Raw genomic sequence first — 24241 nt, forward strand, 5'->3', positions numbered from 1 at the left:
CACCTGCACGGCCCAGCTCTGCCCCGCCCGACCCCGCCGGCCGCGGGCTGCGCGCGGCCCCCTCCGCGTCCCGCGCGGCCCCTCCCGGGGCGCGGCCGGCCCGCTCCCCTCCCCCTTCCTCCCTCAGTGCAGCTGTCCGCGCAGGGGTGGGGGCGGGGTTGTTGTTGTGGTGCGCGCCGGCCCCGCCCCCTCCTCGTGGGCGGCCCCTCCCCCAGGCTTCTGCCGGGCCCCCTCCCCACCCCCAGCCCCATCTGTTTTCCTCGGCGCTGAGTGGATTATATTGTATGGGACTGGGGGCGGCCGCACGGCCGCGGCGGGACGGGGCGAGCGCGCGGCCCCCGCCGGCTGCCGGAGCAGCAGCGGCCGCTTCAGCGACTCGGCCCGCCGCCCCCCGCCCGGCGCGCCTTAGCTTGTGCTCACGCCGAGCGGCGGGAGCCGCCGCGCGCTGAGAGGCGCTGCCCGCGGCGGAGTCGGAGCGAGGGAAAGCGGGCGGGCGAGCGCGCCGGGGAGATGTGCCCGGAGGAGGGCGGCGCGGCCGGGCTGGGCGAGCTCCGCTCCTGGTGGGAAGTCCCGGCCATCGCGCACTTCTGCTCGCTCTTTCGTACGGCGTTCCGCCTGCCCGACTTCGAGATCGAGGTGAGTGGCGGGCGCTGCGCCCTTTCTCTGCGCTTCCCCGCGGGGAGTCGCGGGCCGCCGACTTGGCGCGGAGTGCGGGCGCCGAGGGCGAGGGGCTCGGCGGCGGCGGGCACGAGGCTGGCGGTGGGCTCGGGCTCCCCGCGGCCCCTCGCGCTCTCAGAAGCAGGCGGGGGTCGAGCCTGCTTTTGTCGGCGCGGGACCCGGGGGCTCTCCCGGGACTTCTCGGCTGGCCTGAGGGCGAGAGTGCGCGCGCGCTCCCCGCCGGAGCAGCTGTTGAGGCGGGGACGGGGACCGGTGGCGGGCGCACGGGCGGGGGCCGGAGCGGCCCTGGGCAGGGTCGGCGTTGCTCGGGGGTCGCTCGCCGGGGTCGCACTTGCCCGACTTGCGGAGGCCCGGAACTCTCGGCTCTTCCAGTGAACTTCGGGCGGGCGGGCGGGCGGGCGGGGACGGGGCCTGGGCTTGGGGCGTTCTCCTAGTGGGACCGCCGGGTGCTCACCGCCGCTCGGGACGCGAGGCTGTGGAGAGAAAGTTGGGGGATCCCTCTCCCCTTTAAAAACGTTCCGCCTGGGGAACGTGCAGCCCTCTGTAGTCGGGGAGGTCTCGCTCTCTCCCTGAGTTGATTTCGCCACCATTATTCCCCCGGGCGAGCGAGGAGGAAAGGGATGGCTTTCTGGCCAGGCCGAAGGTGCTTTCAAGACCTGAGGCTTTGTGATAACTGGACTAAAATCGGAGGGTCCTAGTGGCTAGGACAGTGGCGGGAGTGTGGGAAACGGAATGTGTAAGATGGCCCAAAAGCAGCAGCAGCAGCAGCATCTCGTCTTTTATTTTTGGATGGAGGTGTGAAATATATGATTGGTCGGCAGGTTGAGTTGCTTTCTTTCCTTTGGTAATCTGTAGTGACTTCACCACCTTTTTCCTTGGGACAAAGGTACACGGAACTGTTTGTCAGTTTATTGTTTTCAGTTCCGTGAATGGCTTTACAGTTGAAATAATCGAAAAGTAATCTAATTGGAAGGTCTGGCGGATGTGATTGCCTCTCCCCCCCCATGAACCTTGCTTTTAATTTGTTGACTTCTGAAATGTTTGCTCACTTTTATTTTTAAATTCAGTTGTGTTGGCAGAAATGTTATTTGCTTCTCCTATGAATGAAGCGTGGGAACTTGCTCTTGTTGCACTTAATGAAATCGGAAAACTAAACCGATCCCCAGAGCTGGGTTAGGAGAATGAAGAGAAATGTAGGCTGCAACTAGGGCCACTCGTTGGCATTTGGAGGTACTTTTATTAAACAATGTGAGTAGGTTGGTAGGGTTCTCCAGGTCGTGGACTTCTCCACGTTTTAGGAAAATGTAGCTTGGGGATTTCACGAAACCTCAAAGCGTTTGTTTACAAAGTTTGAACATAGATGTAACGAACGTTTTTGTGAGGAAATTTTGTAATGAAATTGGACTACAAAGATCAAGGATTTGCGGAATCTTAACGGGGAAGAGATGCTTCTGACGTCCTGTGTTTCATTTTAGTTGGTTTGAAATCCTGAGGTAGTCTAATTAAATCCTGCTGCTCAAAATGGTGGCTGCCGTGTGGGGTTATTTGCTTGTGACAGTGCCATATTGGGTGCTGGTAAGCTTGTTCCCAGCCCCTTTGCTTTCTTTCAAGAAAGTAAGTGGATGTGCCGGATTACAAATTGAGTGTATTTGAAGAACACTACGGTTGGGGGGGGGGAAATGCCATCTTTCCAACTCCTTTTCCCATTTTGTTGATGGAAAAGTAGAGGAAACTAATTTTGCCTTAATTATGCTCATCATATTTAGAGTAACCTCTAATTTCTGTCCTAAGTAGTAAACTCGAGGTTTCTTGGTATTAGATGGCCTAATACCTCTAGGCAACGTAAGCTGTTACTGTCCTTTACATGGTGAACAATCAAGTCTACTTGACATGGTGTCTTTTAAATCCTAGTGGTTAAAAACAATTATGTTGCTTGTAGAGGTCAGAGGGAATTGGCTCTCTCCCTCGATGTGAGAGCCCCAGGAGTCAAACTCAGGTGGTCAAGCTTGGTACCACTCTTCACAGGGAGCCATCGCCCTGTCCTAGCTTTTCTTGGAATAGACACTTTTGTCAGTTAAAGTGTATGTTACTTGAAAAACATTCAACACATTAATACCCTGATTCTAACATGTACATACTTGAAGTACTACAAAACCCTCTCCCTCTGTGTATGTCAGTAAATGTGTAACAAATGATAACAACTTTCCTCTCTTGTAGTTCCTATATTTAATTTAGGGCTTTGAATAGTTACCAAAAGATGAACTATCTAAAATTCTACTTTCTAAGAAACTTGATTTTGACCCATCAACATGCAGAATTCCCCAAAGACGCCATCAGTAAATTTGTCTTCGTTTTTCTTAGGTGATTTGAAAAACATCAGCTAGTTTTTTGGTTAGGTTTACAGTGCAGGGTTAGACCTTCTCTTAAAGTACCTGGTGGGAGGACCCTGAAGTTCTCATTACACCCTGAAAAGCTAGAAATGAGGCATGTAAACTACCAGATAGTCAGAGTTGGACATCATTCCTTAAGGAAGCCAGTTTTCAGTCGTGGGAAAGATCAAATTTTACCCTTTTCTCCCAGGCTGAGTCCTTGAGTTTATAGGAGATTTAGGAAGCAGAATCCTTAAGGAATTTGTTCCTGTCCAGGAGAAGCAATCTCTCAGTTTGGGGAAAGGCTCCAGAATTTCTGTTGCTCTTTTGTAAGAGGTCAAGACCTCCTACTTGGAGAACAGGTTCCTAAACTGGGGATGTTTTTATTTTTGCATGTAAAAATGTTTTTGTACTGTTAATTAACCTTAAACAGATCATTTAAGAATCAACTGTGTGTGTGTGTGTGTGTGTGTGTGTTGCTGGGAATTGAACTCAAGGTCTTTATACATGCTAGGCAGACACTGTATTTCCCAGCCTTTCTTCTTTTGCTTTTCTTGGGACAGGGTTTCTCTGGTTGCCCTGGAACTCGCTCTAGATCAGGCTGGCCTTGAACTCCCAAGTTCCACCTGCCTCTGCTTCCTGAGTGCTGAGATTATTAAAGGAGTTCCTCACTACACCCTTTTTGCTTTTTTTTTAAAAACACTATGTGTTGCTATTCTTAAGTAAAGATTCTAAAATAATAAGAATTGAAGGGTACAATAACAGTGCTTTCAGTTGTTCCAGATTCTTAGTTGTTTTAGATAGGAGTGTAGCTCAGGGTTGAGCACTTGCTACCATCACCCCCCCCCCCCCCTTTTGAGACAGGGTTTGTCTGTGTAGTTTTTGATGTCATGGAACTCACTCTGTAGACCAGGCTGACCTTAATCAAACTCACAGAGATCTGCCTGCCTGCCATTCCACCATCCCGCTAGATTGGGTTTCTCTGTGTAACAGTCCTGACTGTCCTCAAACTCACAGAGATAGATCCAACTGTCTCTGCCTTCCTATTGTTGGGATTAAATGTGTGCACCACCACCCGGCATAGCCTCTGGTTTCAAAAACAATACATGAATATCATATAAAGCTTCAGTTTATGAAGTGCAAATAAAAAATTTAAAATAACTCAAATCACTGGTTGGGGGAAAGCAGGTAACTTAAAATTGTATCCTGACATAGATGGGTAAAAACCTTCTGTTAACATACGTATTCCTGACAAGTTTGTGCTGTAGATTAGGTGTTGCTTTTATTTTTCAGAAGAGGCTACGGTGTAATTAGACATTAATAGATTAAAGACATTGCATTCAGTAGTTGGTTATCATTAAATTCGGTATGGTTTTTTTTTTTTTTTTTTTTTTTTTTTTTTTTTTGATGTAATGGGACTGAACCCAGGGTGTTAACACATGATAGGCATTGAGCTGTAACCCCACCTAGCCCTTCTTTGTTATTTATTTTTAAGAGTCTCTGCAGCCAGGGTTGGTGAATTCAACTGCATGAACCATTTAAACATCAAAGCAGCTCATACTTGTCCTCCTTTGGCCACATCCACAGTTATATATGATTTAGTGAAAGCTAAATATTTTGTGTTTAATATTGTAGTGGATTAGATTAGTTACGTTTTTTTCCTGGAAGATTTTTTACCTCTTTAAAGATTTAATGCTTGCTCCAAATTGAAGTACTGATTTTCCATAACCTTATAGAGCAGTGTTTCTGAACCCTGATACTTGGGGTTGAATGTCCCTTTCCCCAGGTGGACCACTGAAAAACATTTACATTAAGTTCATAACAGTAGCAAAGTTAACTATAAATAGCAATGAAAATAATTTTATGGTTGGGGGACATCACAATGTGAGGGTATTAAAGGGTTACAAGCATTAGGAAGGTTGAGAACCACTTATAGAGGTGTTCATTATGATGGAGTTGGGGCAGGGCTGAGTGGTGCCTCTATGTAGAATTTTGGAATTGTTTACATGGATTTAAGTGTTTTTAATAGTAACTGAAGCCTGATCAAATTAGTTTCTGTCTACCTTTATTTCTAGAGATCTTTTATAGCCTTAATATTTCTTGCTTTCTATCCTTTTCCTGGTTGTGGTTCTGTGAGGCTAAAGTCCCTCCCTCAGCAGCATAATGTGGGGCCAGTGTGTATGGGGCTTTGTATTCTATCCTTTAGGTTTCTGTTTCTAGCCCCTTCAAGATAATGAGCCATGAATTATAATTAACACAAGTAATAAAATTTGCTGAAACTTAAACATATGTTAGTTGTATCAGGTGTGTTCGGGGATGGGTAATAAATAGATTTTGTTGACATACAGGTAAGAATGCTATCAGAGTGGGGATTAGACTTAACATTTTAACCAAATTCTAAAAGAGGGTCTTTAAGCTAAACTATTTAAAGGTTGATAAATAATCTGTATTGGAGCTGGTAGTTCATCACTATGTAGAATGAGGCTGGAGAATTAGCTGTTCTAGAGCAGCCTAGTCCCCCTCCCCCCCAAATAAAGGACCTAACTACAGGAAAGAATAGCTTTGTCCTGATTAGGGGAATCAGAAGCTGTTTCGTGATTTCAGGACCCATGATGCACTGTACTAGGAATTACAAATGTTTGTTTACAAGCATGAGGGATCAGTTCTAGGGCCTGGGCCCTAATCAGGCCTCTAATTGAGCCTATTCCATCCCAGGAAACTTGGATTATAATGGTGCCCTTAATTTAACTAGCCCTCTGACCTGGAGCAGATCAGAGTAATGTAGTGAGACATGCAGTACTGTACATCTTAAAAATACCAACTCATCCTTAGCTGCTCATAACCAGTGGGTAGAGGTTATCCTCATTTTACAGATGTGGAAATTAAGTTTGGCAAGGTTGGGTGTTTGTACAAGGATTCCCATCTAGGTCCAGGGGCTTTTACGCCCAAATCTCTGTTTGTGCTGTGTCGAAGTTTTGTAGAGGTTTTCATGATCTATCTCTCTCTCTCTCTCTCTCTCTCTCTCTCTCTCTTTTTTTTTTTTTTGGTTTTTTGAGACAGGGTTTCTCTGTGTCTTTGGAGGCTGTACTGGAACTAGCTCTGTATACCAGGCTGGTCTCACAGAGATCTGCCTGCCTGCCTCCCTAGTGCTGGGATTAAAGGCATGTGCCACCAACGCCTGTCTCATCTCTCTTGAAAGCTGAGATATAGTGAAAATCTAGGGTTTTTTGGTTCAAAAGAGACTTTATTTTTCAGTGTGTGTGTGTGTGTGTATGATGTATATGTGTTGCATATGTGGAGGTCAGAGGACAAGCTGGAGTGTTTAGTCCTGGCCTCTCACCTTGTTTGAAATGGTGGCTTTATGTATGTTCAGGGATATCTCAATTCAGGGCTTTAGGCTTTCATAGCAAGCATTTTACTCACTGAGCCATCTCCTTACCCCATTTTATTTCTGAGACATGTTTTGTTTGCTTTCTTGAGACAGGATTTCTCTCAGTAGCCCTGGCTGTCCTGGAATTCTGCACACCAGGCTGGCCAGAGATTCACCTGCCTCTGGCTTCTGAGTGCTAGGATCAAAGAAGTGTGTCACCATTGCCTGGGAGACTGTTGTTTTTACTCTGTAACCCAGGCTGGCTTAGAACTTGCTATAATTCTCTTGTCTTAGCATTTGGAATTCTGAGTTAAAGTGTGAGTCCCATTGTGTGGCATAAGATTATCTTTAAATCTTCTGCTGAAATAAGTGCAGAGAGCCAAGTTAATGTATGTATTGATTTCTATCTACAAATGTCTATAAAGCACCTAGGTGCTAGGCAGGGAGGGTACTAGCTGATAGAGGTACAGCTACCTGTATAACACACAAAAAATGTGCTCTCTGGGTGGATTATGTGCTTCAGTAGATAAAGGGGTTTGCTGCCAAGCTTGAAGACTTGGATTTAACCCTCGAACCAACATAGTAGGTAGGAGGAGAGAACCCACCCCTTCAAGTTTTTCAACTCTGACCTTGTTTTCAGTGACATGCACATGGGTATCTCTCTGTCTCTTTCTGTCTCTGTCTCTGTGTGTCTGTCTCTCTCTGTCTCTGTCTCTCTCTCCCTCTTCCTTTTCTTCTCCCTCTCCCTCTCCTGGAACTTGAGATCTGCCTCCTTCTGTCCCCAAGAGTTGTGATTAAATACGTAGGCAACAGTGCACAGATAACAAAAAATATTAGTAAAAATGAAATTTAGACAGTACCTGCCCTTTCCTTAGTGAACACATGGCACAGTATGTCACAGGTCTAAGAGATGAAGTCTAGGGAAGCTTGGTAAGAGTCATGCCAAGGGATGGTACTGCAGTTGAAAAGAGGGACAGGATTGCTGGCTTGCAGATAACATTTGAGTGGAACGGAAATAAGTGATTTAAAATGAGTTAAGGATAGGTGTGGTGGCACATGTATTCAACTCCAGCACTTGGCGGGCAGAGGCAGGTGTATCTCTTTAGTTCAAGGCCTGCCTGGTCTAAAGAGTGAGATCTAAGTCAGCCAGGACTATACAATACCCTGTCTCAAAAACTGAAACAAAACAAGTTTTTTTTAAAAAAAAAAAAAAAAAAACTATTTCTATGTGCGTTGCCTGCATGAATGTCTGTGCCTGGCTCCTTCAGATGCAAGAAGAGGATGTAGGATCCTTGGAGGCTGGAGTTACAGAACGCTGTTCAATTCCCAGTACCATGTGGGTACTGGGAATTGAACTTACATGGTACTGGGAATTGAACTTGGGACCTCTGGAAGAGCAGCAGGGGCTCTTAACTTCAGAGCCATCTCTCTAGCCCCAACCGAAACAAAACAAACAAGTTCTAAAAATGGCTTAAAATTTTGTTTTCTACTTACTAATGTATTTTTGTGAGTTTTAGAAAATTTTATGTGCATTGGTATTTTGCCTGCATGAATGTCTGTGTGAGAGTGTTGTGTCCCCTGGAGGTGGAGTGAATGGATGCTGGTTGTTGAGCACAGGTCCTCTGAAGAACAGCCAGTGCTCTTAACCACGGAGCCATCAGTCCAGCCCCCTCATCCAGGGTATTTAATGGAAAACATATGCTGTATATCCTGAGTTGGCCTAGAAATTGTAGTTATCATCTTACTGTAGTTAGGTACTATCTTGGTCCATAGAAGATCCTGTTTTAAACCACCTGCTTTATATCTTTTGAAGAGTCAGAATCCCCCTTTTCTCTATTGGGAAGATAAGAACAGGATAAAGTATGGAAGGGCAAATCCTTAATGTAGTTTTGGTCCTGAAAGTGGGGTATGTCCTTTTGTAATGGGACTCTCACAGAATAATGTGCAGCCACTTTTCTGGTTTTCCCAACGTTTTAAGAGGAGAGGCTTCCCAGTTTCCTACCCATCCCACCCTTTTGCCTTCTTTCTACCAGGGAGTTTCAGAGAAGTTGGGGTTATAGAAAGGTTGATATTTTTTTTTTTTTTTCCCCTCTCCATGAAGGATACTCCCTTGGTTTGGCTTGCCTTATAACTGATGGTAAATTAAGCCTTGCTTCATTTTCTCTTAGGAAACACTATTAGGAAAGCCCAAAATTCAACTTGGGTAGTAAAGATCTTGATAGAAAAATCTTAAGGCCAGCTTCCTGGAATGTTAAGGATCCAGAACGATGCATTCTGGCAGTGTGGAAACCATCAATGCAGAGGCAAAGTGTAGTGTGTAGACAGCTGGACTCAGCTTCCAACAGGCCAAACCCATAGACCAGGCTGGCCTTGAACTCAGAGAGAGAGATCCACCTGCCTCTGCCTCTGCCTCCCGAGTGCTTGGAATTAAAGGTGTGAGCCACCACCACCTGGCTCTTGAACACCTTTGTGGTGTTCTGGATTGTGGCTCATCTTTCTTTACCTTTGACATGAAGTTGTAAGTTTTAGGAAGATTACTTTGGTTTCAGATTTGTAACATGGGGTTTTCAGGCTAGAAGATTGCTGGCTATTTGCTAGGAGGGACTAGTTTTTTGAGAATGCTCAAGATCATTGAGTGAAGTAAATCATCATAGTTAATGTGAATTAAGCTCAAGGTTACTACCTATACTCACTTCTGAAGGTTGATATTTTCATTACTTCAGTTCTCAAACTTACTAATGTTTTTTTGTTTGAGATTTGGAGGAATTCTGGAGAATTAGTGAGTGCCTCTGAATTATGATATTTCACTTTTTTTGTTTCGTTTTGATTTTTTGAGACTGGGTTTCTCTCTAATAACCCTGGCTGTCTTGGAACTCCTTTGTAGACCAGGCTGGCCTCAAACTCACAGAGATCCCCCTGCTTCTGTGCCCCGAGAGCTGGAATTAGAGGCATGGGCTACCTTGACTTGCTTTTTACTTTTTTTTTTTTTTTTTTTTTAAAGACCGCCTCTCACTGTAGTTCAGGCCCGCCTGTAACTCATCTAGGCTGGCCTTCAGCTGGTGACAGTGACAGTCTTGCTGTTTCAGTCTGTAGCCCAAACTAGCTTCAAACTCAGAGATCTTCCTGCCTCATCCCCCATCAGTGGCACAAAGGTGTACGCCACCACTTCCAGCTTCTGAAGGAAGTTGAAGGAAGTTCAGGTTGCTGTCTATTATTGCAGGTGTCAGAAAACTGGTAAATAGATACTTGGGTTAGCATTCCCTTTCTTCTACCTTTCTCTTTGGAGTGGGTCTCACTATGTAGACCAGGTTGCCCTCAAAATCACAGAGAACTCCTGCCCTGCCTCACCCCCCCCCCCCAGTGGTAGAATGAAATGTGTGCCACCATTCTAAGGATTCAGGCATTATGCTGGCCTGCCCCTGTCACTTGGCAAAATGCACTCAGGCAGTATCCTGGTCATCATGCATGCAAAGGACCCCTTTAAAAGAAAGACCCCCCCCTCCCAGTTACACTTTCTTTCCTGCTGTTCCTTTGGGGCAGACAGGACTATTCCTATCTCCCTTTTCTCTCCTTTCTGTGTCTCTTAACCCTTCATAAATCTTCTCACTAAGCTCTGTCTGCTTGGCATGTTTGTCCCCTGCCTTGGTCACCTTCACTTGCCATGGAATCTGCCAAAATTCCCTGGTGATACATGTGTTATTTTGGTTTGGAGAGAAGATGGCATTGTGATGCTGACTGAACTTTGGAATACTGTGAGCTCCTTGGATGAAAGATAAAGAAGAAATGCACTGGGTGGTGGTGGTGCCTTTAATCCCAGCACTCTTGGAGGCAGAGGCAGTTAGATCTTTGAGTTCAAGGCCATCCTGGTCTACAGAGCAAGTTTCATAGAGAAAAAACAAAACAAAACAAAATCAAGAAAAAGAAAACCAAAAGAAAAGAAAGGTATGCAACATTTCAACTTTTCACCCTTTCCCCATCTATGGCTTAAGACATGTTATCATTCATTGGTTTGTAGCCTTCCTTTGCTTCTTTCAGTGTCTTCCCATTGGGCTGGAGCCTGAGGGTGGGTATGCTAGGCAAGCACTCTGCCACCGAGCCCCACCTCTAGCCTGCTGAGCCTTCTTAACATTCTCTTTTAACTGGGCTTGAGACTTGGCCACCCTTCTTTGTTTTCCTTTCATTCCATTGTTGTGCTCAATTCATGATGTACCCTAGGGCACCTGCTCTGGGCTGTGTGGAGGAGGGGTAGGATTTTAGGCTTTCATCAAGGTGCAAAATACCAGAATTGGTGTAAATTAGTACGCTGCTGTGAAGTTGGTCACTTCTGCAGCTTAAAGGCTCTTTAAGATTTATTTATTTGGTTTTCTGAGACAGGGTTCCTCTGTGTAGCGTGTCCTGGAACTCGCTTTGTAGACTAGGATAGCCTGGAACTCACAAAGATCCTTTTTTTCCCCCCTAAGAGTAAATACATGACTCTTTGAATTTTTCCAAATACATTACATTATTCTCAGAATAATGCTTTTGTGTGTCTTGTATCTTGTACTCCATTAGCCATACACAGGTTTCACATGTAATTACGTAACAATACGTGAGGGCTAGTAGTCATTTTCTTGTTTAAAGTCTCTGACCTCATCCAGCCTTTATGAAGGCCTACTTTTTCCCTGGGGTAGGTTTGCTGAGTAACTGTGACTTGAATGTAGTAGGTCAGAGCATGTGGTCACCTTAAGTATACATTGATACTGTGCCTGTTACGCTGCTTATCCCATCAAAAAATCAGTGTGAAAATAGAGCAGTGATTTGGCCACAATGATACCAACCGTTTCACTTATTAATTTCTAATAGTGGAGTAAGGTTTTAGAATTGAGAAAGCTGTTAAGTAGTCTTGTTGACTGGAACAGTGATTTCGTTTTCCTTCTGGCTGGTTCCTTTTAATGAACACCCTTTTCCTGAATGACCATTGTCTCTGCAACAATGGCACTTGGGACAGGTTATTTGCCTGACAGAAAGTGCGCTAAATTAGCAGATCTGCTCCTTTGGGGAATCGTTTCTCTTCTCTATTTCCTTTGTGTCTTGTCTCTCTTCATGAAAGGTTATTCATGGGTTCTTTGGGTATGAGAGTTTTTATGACCTAGAGTTAGTTCCTTGTTCAGATAACTTTGTTTAAAAACAAAAAAGAATTTCACTTGGTATAATTACAGGGATTTGGCTCATTCTTTGAGTGGTATTGGTTTGGGCTAGTACATACACATGTACTAGTACTAGTGCTTAGTATTATTGTTATTATTAGTGTGTGTGACAGAGAGAGGGAGACAGAAAGGGAATGTGTGCCTCTGTGCATGAGACACACACACACACACACACACACACACACACACAGAGAGAGAAAGAGAGAGAGAACACAGTTTGTGTCTCTGTGCATGTTCCTGTGGAGGCGAGAGGTCATCTTACTGATGTTCTCCTCAATTGCTTTCCACCATTACAAAGTTTTATTTTACTTTATTTTTAATTTAAATTATTTACTTTATGTATTTGGTTTTTCCTGACAGGGGTTTCTGAATGTAGCCCTGGTTGTCCTGGAACTCACTCTGTAAAACAGGCTGGCCTTGAACTCAGAGAAATCCCTGCCTCTGCCTCTGCCTCCCAAGTGCTGAGAGATTAAAGGTGTGCACATCACTGCCCTACAATTTATTTATTGTATGTGTGTTGGTGTTTTGCCTGCATGTGAGTCTGTGTAAGGGTGTTGGATCTCCTGGAGGGAGTGTTATAGACAGTGAGCTGCAATGTGGTGTTGGGAATTGAACCTGGATTCTCTGGAAGAGCAGTGAATGCTTTTAACTACAGAGTTATCTTACCAGCCTCTTATTTATTTTTGAGACAGGGTTTACTATGTAGTCTTGGCTGACCTGGAGTTGCTATGTAGATAGATTGGCCTTGAATTTTACAGAGATCTTTCTGCCTTTATTTCCCAAGTGTTGGAATTACAGGTGTGTGCAACCACAGCTAATAATAAACATCAATAATTTAATTGTTGGCTATTAGGTATAATAGTTATTATTTTTACTTTACTTAAAAATTTGTATTGTTTTTGTTTTTCCACACAGTTTTTCACTGTGTAACTTTGTAGCCTGCCCTGGAACTTGCTCGGAAAACTAGGCTAGCCTCTAACTCACAGAGATCTGCCTGCTTCTGCCTTCCGAGTGCTGAGTTAAAGGCGTTCACCACCATCACTTGGCCTTAGTTTTTACTTGCCCTTTGTTTTTGAGACAGCGTCTCACTGTGTTTCCTTGGATGTATTGCATGTGTTTCCTTGGACATCTTACAAATCAACTGGCTTCAGACTTACAGAGATCTGTCTGCCTCCATTGTACAAGAATTAAGAGTGTATCACTACTCCATCTTATTACTATTTCAGGTTTATTCTGTGTGCCCTATCATATGCCAGAGCATATGTGGGGAGCACAGAATTCAACTTTGAGTCAGTTCTTTCCTTCCACATGTGTGTCCTTGGGATAGAAATCAGGATTAGTGGGTAGTATGTTAACATGTTGAACTATCTCCCTGGCTCCCAGTTTTTTCTAAAAATTATAAACAGGTATACAGTATATGGACATTTTAAAAAGATTTTATTTATTATATACAGGGTTCTGTCTGCATGCATCCCTGTGGGCCAGAAGAGGGCACCAGATCTCATTATGGGTGGTTGTGAGACATCATGTGGTTGCTGGGAATTGAACTCAGGGCCAGTGGAAGTGCTCTTAACCTCTGAACCATCTCTCCAGCCCCAGGTTTTTTTGGTTTTCTTTTCTTTCTTTACTTTATTTTATTTATTTATTTATTTTAGTTTTTCTATACAAGTTTTCTCTGTATTGCTTTGGAGCCTGACCTGGAACTTGCTCTGTAAACCAGGTTGGCCTCAAACTCACAGAGATTTCCCCCCTCTCTTTTTTTTTTAAATTTGTTTTCAGTTGAATGTGTGGCACATACTTTTAATCTCAGCACTTGGACAGCAGAGGCAGGTGGATTTCTGTGAGGTGGAGGCAGCCCTGGTCTACATAGTGAGTTCTAAGACAGTCAGAGCTACAGCGGAAAAAAAAAGACAAATTATTATATATATGTGTCTGTGTGTGCTCAGAAGGCAGAAGATGGCATTGGATTGATTCCCTTGGAGTGGTACAGGCAGTTGTGAGCCATGCATTTTTTGTGCTGGGGACTGAATTCAAGTCCTCTGCAAAAGCAGTAGTTTCTTGGTAGACAGTTTTCTGTGGGTCACCAGCTCACCAAAAAAAAAAAAAAAAAAAAAAAAAAAACAGACACAGATATTTTTAATTATAAAAGTAAAAGATCAGCCTATAGCTTAGGCTTGCCCCACTAACTCTTATAACTTAATCAATTTCTGTGTTGCCATATCACTTGTGGATTTTGCTTCTCTTCCTGTATGTCTTGTTCCCTCTGTGTCCAGCTGGCATTCCCCCTCCCCCCTTCTTTTTCTCAAAGTGCTCTCTGTCCAGAAGCCCCTGCTATACTTCCTGCCTAGCTATTGGCCATTTAACTTTTTATTAAACCAATCACAGTGACATATCTTTACACAGTATAATCAAATATCTTGTAACATTTCCCCCTTTTTTCTAAAGGGAAAAAAAAAAGGTTTTTCAGGTAAAAATTAATATTTACAATTTTCAGTCTATTTGCATTTGGTAAATTCAGAGAAAACACTCCATTGTTAATCCTATCTTGGTGAGTCCAAAGTTTTCTACCTTATTTACCTTCTATCATAGCTAAGGAAAACTGTACCTGTCTAGTCTTCAACTCCATCAAAAATCCCAGAAGGATATAATACTGCTTGAGTAAACAGGAAGTGCAAGCAAGTTCCAAAACTGAGAAACAACAGAGACATGTGGCTGCCTGGACAGTCTAAGCTTTCTCTGTAACATTAGGACATCTGTCTACAGTCCTAAAGAATTTGACAGACTTTTCTGTGAAACAGGAATTTTGAAGGACTGTTCTCCCTTGTTTTATCCAAGTTTGGCAGTTGTCTTCTTTTGTGTCCTGCTTGTCCCATATGCACAACATAATGTCAGCACTTGAGGCAAGGGCAGTTTGTCGTCCCCCCGTCCCCCCCCCCCCCGGCAAATGGCTAGCTTTTGCCACAAGGAAAGCAAACTCCATATGGAGGTTCTTTGATGCCCATCCTATTTTGAAGTAGCTTGGTGCTGCTGGGAGCAGACATGCCTCACTGTCAAAAATCCCTATGTTATTAAAACATTTTAAATGCCATATTCTGTAGGTCTTTGAAGTGTTTGAAGACCACCTGTCTAAATATATCTGTTTGACCTTGAAGACACACTTAACATCACTACAACTTTGATTGTTACAGGTGACTACTTATCCTAAATAGTTTGTAATAATAACTTTTAAGGATAGAAATTCATGTTACATTGTTAAATGAGTTGTATAGGTACAATACCTTGCACAAGGGTAGAAACACACGTATAGCATGACTTAACAAAAATAACCTTACACATGTATATATGTATAAAATTTTATATATATACGTGCATATATGTGCATATATACGTATATATGCATATACATATACATACATACATACATATATATATAGTAAATTTTTTGAGGCTGGAGGTTGTTCAAGAGTAGATTCGAGGGCCTTGGAGAGATGACTCAGCAGTTAAGAGCACTGGCTACTCTTCTAGAGGTCCCGAGTTCAATTCCCAGCAACCACATGGCTGCTCAAAAAAACCCATCTGTAATGATATCTGTTCCCTCTTCTGGCCTGCAGCATACATGGAGACAGAACACTGTATACATTAAAAAAAAAAAAAAACCAAAGAGTAGACTCAACAATCCATCCTTTATCCCATCATTTCTATGCTATATCCCCTTTTTTTCCCTTCAGAAAGATGGCCCTGAATCTAATATTTTTTGTTCAGCTATTTTCCTGACCATGATCAATAACTACTTATAACCAACCTCTACACGATCACAAACATCCATAACCCACTGAATGATGAAAACCCATCTACCCTATCTTTTGGGAACTAGATTGCTTCTTGTTTTGTGGGGCAACGACATCTTTAGGGGATCCTGAGAAAATTAAGATAATGGTTAAGTCTTAGGAGACATAGCTGTTGTCTAGTTGGTGTGATAGGAAAATGTAGGACTTATTGAAGTCTGTGAGGCAGCCTTGAAGCTATTCTGGATGCGGAATTCTGAGGAAACTGTAACAGGTATTCTGAGAGGCTGCATCACCTAAGTCACCGTTTACATTGTTATGTTCAAAGTTTGCTCCGAAAACACAAACTTTCAAAGGTAACATACATATCTGTATTAATACAAGTGTGGACTGTGTGTTGTGCACAAGCCAGCCAAAATGATTTTTTGTTTTTAATTTGGGATCACAGTTTCAGAGGGTGACTGGATGACCATAGTTCTTAAACAGTTCTACCAACTGGGGACCAAACATTCAAACATGAGTTTATGGGGCCATTCTCATTCAAACCACCACAGGAAGCAAACACTTATTACCTAGGTATGTCATTGATTCTTTGTTCTTTTTTTGGTGGTAGTTGTTTTTGTTGCTGGTTTTTGGGTTTTTTTTTGAGACAGGGTTTCTTTGTGAGTAACCTTGACTGTATAGGCCAGGCTGGCCTTGAACTCACAGAGATCTGTCTCTACCTCCAAAGTGCTGGGATTAAAAGTGTGCACTACCACCTGGTCTGCTTATTTGCTCTTTATGGCTGATAAAAATTCTGTTGCCTGTATACCATATTTTCTTGTTAATTCCTCTGTTGTTGGGCATGTAGATTCGTTCCATAATTTGGCAAATGTGAGTATTCTAGTTCTCCCAGGTCCACCTTCCAACTCTTGAAACCCCCAAAACAGAAGAAAAAACAAAAGCAAATACAATAACAATAAAAAGAAAAGTCCAATTTGTATTGTCCATATTCTCATTGGAGCATGTTCTGACTACCAGTGGCCAGCCCTTTAAAGAAAACTGAGTCTTTCCTCAGCCTCACCAGAAGCTATCAGTTGTGGAGAGCTACACTTCAGCATCCTTATCACAGTTTTCAAAGTTCTCTTCATGGCTGGAGAGATGACTCAGAGATTAATAGCACTGGCTGCTCTTCTAGAGGATCTGGGTTTCCAGCAACCATGTGGCAGCTCACAACTGTGTGTAACTCCAGTTCCATGGGACCTGACACCCTCATACAGACATATATGCAGGCAAAACATCAGTGCACATAAAATATAAAAATATGTTCTATGGCTTTCTTTCTAGGCTATTTCTTTTTGGGGTGGGGTGAGGTGGGGTAGGGATTGTCACAGAAGCTTTCTATGTCTGTTTTCTCAACTGTGAGTCTGCATTCATCAATACTACTGCAAAAGTAGCTTAGGGGAATAGTTTTTAAGAGGGTTGAATTAAAGTTGATTATTCTCATAGGTTACAAAAATGTGTAAAATGATTTATATTTCAGGCTGTAAGCCAGACAACAAACCCCCACAGCTGATTGGAGTAACACTAGTGCACATAGCGCTCAAGTTCTAGACAAACTGCTTCCTTCCTGCTGCTTCATTGGCATATTTGTTCATCGCTTACTCCTTGGAGTTATACTGAGATTTGAAACAACACAGATCTCAACAAACTTACTAGCAGTTAGTACTAGCAATTAATAATAGTATGTTTTTCTTAAATACTTATTTAAAACTAAATTTAAGTTTAATTTTTTTTGTGTCTGACTTTACTTTGCATGGATTCAGTGTGTGGGAGTCTGGTGCCCTTGGAGGTCAGAAGAAGCCGTCAGATCTGAAACTGCAATTAGGGATGGTTGTGAGCTGTCAGGTGTATGCTGGAAATACAGTCTAGGTCCTCTGCAAGAACAAGTATTCTTAACTGAGCTATATCCCAGTAGTTCTATGTGATAGCTTGAATGAAAATGCCCCCCCCCCCAGCTTCATAGGAAGTGGCACTATTAGGAGGTGTAGCCTTGTAGGTATGTGTGGTCTTGTTGGAGGAACTGTGCTGTGGGGGCAGCAGCTTTGAGGTTTCAGAAGCTCAAGTCAGGCCCATTGTGACCTGTTCCATGCTTGCCAATCCAGATGTAGAGAACTTTTGGCTCCTTTTCCAGCACCATGTCTGCCTACATACCATAACCATGCTTCCTGCCATGACGATAATGGACTAAACCTTTGAATTGTAAGCTAACACCAATGAAATGTTTTCATTTATAAGGTTGCTGTGGTCATGGCATCTCTTCATAGCAATAGAAATCCTAACTAAGACACTACTATTTTACTTATGAGAGTGTTGTGTATCTCTTGGATCTGGAGTTAATAGTTGATTGTGAACCCTCCAGTGTAGATTTTTGGGAGTCCTTAGGAAAAGCAGGACGTGCTCCCCCCCACCCCCTGTGGGAGATTCTCTGATTAACAGCCTTGACTATTCTGGAACTCACTCTGTAGACCAGGCTGGCCTGGAACTCTGAGATTTTTCTCTGCCTTTCTAGTGCTGGGATTAAAGGTGTGTCCCACCACTGCCCAGTTTGGGTAGTGATACTATTACATTTCATTTAGTTGACTCTTAAAAAGATAGCTTCTGCCGGATGGTGATGGCACAGGCCTTTAATCTCAGGAGGCAGAGGTAGGTGGCTCTCTTTAGTTTGAGGCCAGCCTGTTCTACAGAGTGCATTCCAGTATGTTGAGGACTACACAGAAAAACCCTGTCTTGAAAAACCAACTAACCAAACAAAAGATTGCTTCTGGGCCTTGGTGGGGGAGGAGGAATAGTAAGACAACACAGTCTAAAACATAAAGATAGGCTTTTAGAAATCATAGTTGGTGTCATGTGCCTTTAATCCCATCACTCTGGGAAGAGAGGGAGAGAGGAAAAAGAGAAAACCTGGTCCACAGAGTCAGTTCCTGGACAGCCAAGGCTACATAGGAATCTTGCAAAAACAAGTTTTTTGTGTCAATAGAACTATATATAAAGAACAGAGAGAGAAATAGATAGGCTTGTTAGGGGTTTTGAGGAAGAGTCTACAGAAATTGAGTCCTGGAAAGGTGGGAATGCATTCACGGGTGATAGAAAAGGTTGCTTGCTACCAGCCCATATGAATAAGGAATGCAAGGCATTCCAGATATATCTTTAGTATGAGTCTATATATGTAGCACGCTGATTAAGTTTGAAGATTATTTTTATTCAGATTTTATCCTGAAGATGGGTTATCACTTAAGGAAACATGTAGTCAGTCTGTAAGCTGGATGTGGTAACAGACACTTGTAATGGCAGCATTCTGGGCGTTGATGAAATGGATTGCAAATTTAAAGCTAGCCTACTCTACTTAATGAAACCTTGTCAGGATCAAGCAAACAATGGAATCTCAGTTGGTAGACTCTTTGGTTATGTAGGTAGCTCTAGGTTCAATAAACCAAGTATCATCCTTGGCTTCTTGTGAATTTGAGCTTGTCTCAAAAATAGCCACAGGCTGGGTATGGTGGTACACACCTTCAATCCTAGCACTAAGGAGGCAGAGGCAAGTCTAATCTTTGAGTTCAAGATCAGCCAGATCTATATAGGGAGTTCTATGTAAGCCAAGGTTTCATAGTGGGACACAGTCTGAAACCAAAACAAGACACAAAACAAACAAACAAAGGCTGGGGAGATGGCTCAGAGGTTAAGAGTACTTGCTGCTCTTCCAGAGGTCCTGAGTTCAATTCCCACCACATGGTGGCTGACAGCCATGGTGCCCTTTTCTGGCCTGCATGCAATGCAGACAAAACACTGTATAATAAATAAATCTTAAGGGGGGGGGACAGCTGACAAACAGACAAAGACAAAACACCAACCAAACCTCAAATCCTGTAATATATAAAATGAATGTGGTCAAAACATTGTTGGAAAGTCGCTATACATGGTAGCAGTTAAAATTTAAGCAAGGTACAGCGATGATACCTATTTGAAACAGGCTAGGGTATAGTCTGTATACAGTATAAATATTTGCAGTGTAGAATGCTCACTTTCCTATAGAATGGGCAAAGAACAAGGCTAGGTGAAGGTGATGTCTTGAGAAGTAGAGGGCATGCCAAAATTCTTATGGGACAGTTTAGTTACAGTTTCTCAGTGGGTGGTTGTGAATATAGACTTTGCATTGAGAAGAGTTGTTACCTGGAGGAATGGCAGTTAAAAATACATATTTCAAATTAAAAAAATATACAGAAAAAAAATACAGATTTCAGACCATTGAAATGGCTCAGTGGGTAAAAACACCTGCTGACTACTCTGAGCTTGATTTTTGGATCCCATACTGGGAGAAGACCAGCTTCATACAATAACCAGTTAAAAAGTTTAAAACCCACCTGGCATTAGAAGAGAAGGGATTCAGGAAAAGCTGTCCTTAGACCTCTACACACACTCCCCAATCACAAACACACACTTGCACACACAATATTAGCTGTTACTAGTCACCAGATAGTTAGAATGTACCAGGGGCTGTGAATATATGAATTACCTAATTTGGGTTTTTATAAGACAGTTTTTTAATGATGATATTGTAGGTTGTAGGATTTAATACAGGTTAAGAAATCATAAATAATGAGTCAGAATTGGACAGAACTGATCCAGATGCTATTATTCCAGCTGTAGTCCTCAGAAAATCCAGAGTTTGTGAGCTCCTGATTTTACTTTAGCATTTAAATACAGTGTCCATGTGATTTGAATGCACATTAAAGCAGGAAGACCACAGGCAGGGACCTAACTGAGCTGATGAGGTCATCATAGGTGGGACTCGGGCAGACCTCCTTCATGGCATAGAAAAAGGCTTAGTGTTAGTAGAACACTAATCCCTATTACCCCACTTTCAAGTTTGCACCTTCCATGTTGGCAGGTCTCTTTTGTTTCTCTATATATGTTTTTCATTTTTAGGTGAGGCAAAACACAATGTCTATAAAAATACATCTTAAAAAAAATCCAGTTCAACACAGTACATTACATTTATTTGTTTGTGGTCTTAGTCTGCCCTTCTCACAATGAATTTGTTGATGGCACTTTATTTCCTGTGTTTTGTAATATAATACTATTTTCTTTACCTGGGTGCTTATGTTCTTGTGTTGTCCACTGGGCAACACAATTCTTCAGATTAGCTTCTTGGTCTGTTAGTTACACCACCCTTTACCCCTTTGTGGATACTTAGTTTCTGACTAAATGCTATTCCTTGATTGGCTGTGCTGCTTTGTTTATTTACTTACTTACCTACCAGTTTTTCTTTATTTATTTGAGACAGAATTTCTATGTATATCCCTGGCTGTCCTGGAATTCACTGTGTAGTGAATTCAGAGACCCACCTGTCTCTGCCTCTCAAGCGCTGGGATTAAAGGCATGCACCACTGCCTGACCCAGATGAATATTTTTATTTTCTACTTTTGTGTGTTTTGGATAACCAAGTGAATTTGTTAATGTCCTTTTCTTTCCTTTTCCTCTGTGTAGCCCTGGGTGTCGCTCTGTAGACTACGCTGGCCTTGAACTCAGATCCTCCTGTCTCTGTCTCCTGAATGCTTCACCATGCTGGTCTGACTTTGTATCTGTATCCGTTTTCTGCTCCTTACTTTACTTAGCCTGTTTGAACCCTATTACTCCGTTAACCCCTTTGTAGCCATTTTTTAACTTTAATATCATTGTGTGACATAGTATGTGTAACATGACAGTGGTATTAGTGATTCAAATTGCAATCAAAGAACCCCTGATTTGTTCATGGCCATGTCTGTAAAGTAAAAGTACCTTAACTATTGTCAGTAAAATTGAGGTAGTTTATAAATTGATTGTTTACAATACATTTTGACATTGAAATAAAACAATCATTTCAGAGTACTTATGACACTATAAAAGTTAATACCATACTTTTTATTTCTTTAAACTTTCTTTTCGTATGTTTATTAGCTACTCGTGTGTTGAAATGTGAATTAAAGTTTTAAGAATTTTTTTTGAGATTATTATTATCATTACTACTACACCAATGCTTCCTTGCCCCTTTTCCTCTAAACTTTCCATATACCCTTCCTTGAGGAAGCAAAGAGCCTAGCTCAGAAGCACAGTGCTAAGTCTAGACCCAGAGATAAGAGTCTTCTCAGCCTTCCCCTGTTCACATTATCATCTTTTGTTACTTTTGTTCAGCTCATGTTTAGGTAGTCATTTGGTGAGACTTGATGAGTGTAGGTTCTGACATATGTAGGAGACAGTCTCACAGTAATTTCCCTGATCCTCTGGCTCTTACAGTCTTTTATCCCCTCAGTGATCCCCGAGTCTTAGGTTCAGGAGTTGTAGATAATTGGGTTCCACATCTTGATTGATTGTGGTTAAAGATTTGTTTTATGTGTATGAATAGTTTACCTGCATGTGTATCTGTGCACCAAGTACATGTTTGGATACCAGATGAGGGCCTCAGGTCACCTAGAACTGGAATTACAAGATGTTGTGAGCCAGCAGACTTTATAATCCTATACTGATTTCTCTCTTTTCCTGGCATGTTTTCTCATTTCCCTTCCTCATTGAATTTTAGGCATTGACATAAGTACATACACTGTGCTTGGTGATTGACCCATTCTGAACTCCCTTTCTAGGTACTGAAATATGAAATAATACCTTTAGATTGATGTGCTCAGAGTCACAAATTAATGTAAGTATCAGCTCAGGTAAAGACGATGTCAAAATGCTAAATGTTCCTTTGCTAAATAGATATATTTTAAGTTACTTTTAGTGCATGTATTTATTACATTGGATTGAAAACCACCAGGCAATATAAGAACTGAGGATTTAGCTCAGTGATAGAAGACTTGTCTGCCATGTGTGTAAGTCATGAGTTTGATCTCCAGTATTGAAGTAAATATGCAAACCCCACAAAAGCAAATAGATTCATTTCTTTGGTGCTTTGCTGAGGTTGAAAGTGAGCATGACTTTGCCCCCAGACCACAGCAAATAGATTCCAATGGCTTTCTTTTACATTTAGAATGCAAGCCAAATCCTTTATCATTGCTTAGTACAGCCCCACAAAATCTGCTTACCTATGCCATACATTCTTAAATCAGTCCTTCACCTATATCAGTTTTCTTATTCTCATAAACTGAGTGCCATAGGGGCTATTACTGGTTTTCAGGTCTCAGTGAGAGGCCATCTCAACGATTGAAATGTGCCTTGACTGTCTCAACTATCTATAGTTCAGTTTTATATCTGTAAATGAGTATTGCAGAGAGAGGAATATAACAGATTTTTACCACCTAGCTTCAATAATCTTGTCTGTGTTTCTTTAAACTAGTACCCCTGCTTTCCCAATCCAACCATACCCTGACAGTTTATTCTTTATTCTTTTCTTCTTGTTTTGGAGTTATCTTTGTAAGTGTATTATGTTCTCTCTAAGATGAGTTTTATCAAATCAGGGACCTTGTCTACCCCACTCATACTTGTTTCTATACCCAGTAGCTTTCATTGTCTCAATATCTCTGTGTATCTTAGTTATTAAAAAATTTACTGCATAGATGAATGGTTGGAAGAATAAATTCCCTAAAATGACAAACTGTACCCAATACTCACACCTGTGATTCCAGCATGCTATCCAGCTTAGGCTAGCTTAGTCTACATAAGACCTTTCCTCCAAACTCACTAAAACAAGATTAAACACACACACACACACACACACACACACAAGTAAATAAAGCAAGCAGAGACTGTACTTAATCTATATTTATATTCTTAACATTTAGCTGCCTGGCGAAATGCCTCTTCAGATATAGTGTACAGCAGTACCTTGTATAATTTCCATAGTAGCCCTCTTAGGGACACTTTTTTTTTTTTTTTTTTTTTTAAATACAGGGTTTCGCTGTGGCTTTGGAGGCTGTCCTGGAACTAGCTCTTGTAGACCAGGCCGGTCTCGAACTCACAAAGATCCACCTGCCTCTGCCTCCCAAGTGCTGGGATTAAAGGCATGTGCCACCACTGCCCAGCTGACTTGAACTTTTTTTTGATCCTCCAGCCTCTACCTCCCAAATGCTGAGTTTGTAAGTGGCATATCCAACTTATGTGGAGCTACGGATGAAACCCAAGTTTCAGACATGCTAGGCAAGCACATGGTTATCAGAGTTACAACCTTAGCCCTCTTCGTACTTTTGGTGAGTTCCAGAGCTGACAGGAAACTCAGTATAGCCAGGACAGCCTCAAACAAGTGGTATCCCTCTTTGCAAATGCTGATCACAAACTACCTGCTCAAGGCTTTTCTAGTGAAGGAATAATGTACCTTCCCTCCCTTCATCTTTTCCTCCTATCTGTCCTTCTGTCCTTGTTTTGACACAGGGTCTCACTATGTAACTGTGATTGGGCAGACCTGGAACTCAGAGACCCACCTGCCTCTGCCTCCAGAGTGCTGAGCTTTAAAGAGGCAGGTCACCATGTCTGTCATTTCTTTATCTTATATTTATTTAGTTTCTTTAGTTTCTAGGCTGGCCTTGAACTCAGTTCTGTCTGCCTCTGGCCCCCTCCCCCAAAGCACTGGGACCAAAGGCATGCACCAACTATCACCCAGCGTTCCCCCAGTTTTTATGAGCCGGGTCTTTCCTATGCAGCCTGACAAGTGCTAGGATTGATTGAAAACCTACCTTCCCTCTACTCCTTTTAAAAATTTCTATGTTGTCTCTTTGTAGCGAATTTGTAATGTATTCTGGAAAGTCCACATTTATCTTTCTATTTTCTCTGTTGCATTGTTGGAGAACTATGGAAGGTAAAAGCTACAAAGGATGTTAGAGATAATTTAAGTCTAGCTCACAATTG

At 42.3% G+C, this 24241-nt stretch overlaps 1 protein-coding gene across 5 annotated transcripts in view; it reads left to right on the plus strand.

Moving 5' to 3' along the window:
• The first annotated feature begins 258 nt into the window (after positions 1–258).
• The window catches only part of LOC127236111 (chromatin remodeling regulator CECR2), a 109745-nt gene continuing 85762 nt past the window's right edge, over positions 259–24241 (plus strand). For 4 of the 5 annotated variants that reach the window (XM_051203545.1, XM_051203546.1, XM_051203548.1 and 1 more), the window contains exon 1: positions 259–636. In XM_051203545.1, coding sequence (XP_051059502.1) covers positions 511–636 — 126 coding nt within the window. In that variant the 5' untranslated portion in view covers positions 259–510. The remainder of the gene's footprint in view (positions 637–24241) is intronic. The other variant, XM_051203547.1, reaches the window with a different exon arrangement.

Source organism: Phodopus roborovskii, unplaced genomic scaffold, assembly GCF_943737965.1.
Source record: "Phodopus roborovskii unplaced genomic scaffold, PHOROB, whole genome shotgun sequence".
Lineage (NCBI taxonomy): Eukaryota > Metazoa > Chordata > Mammalia > Rodentia > Cricetidae > Phodopus > Phodopus roborovskii.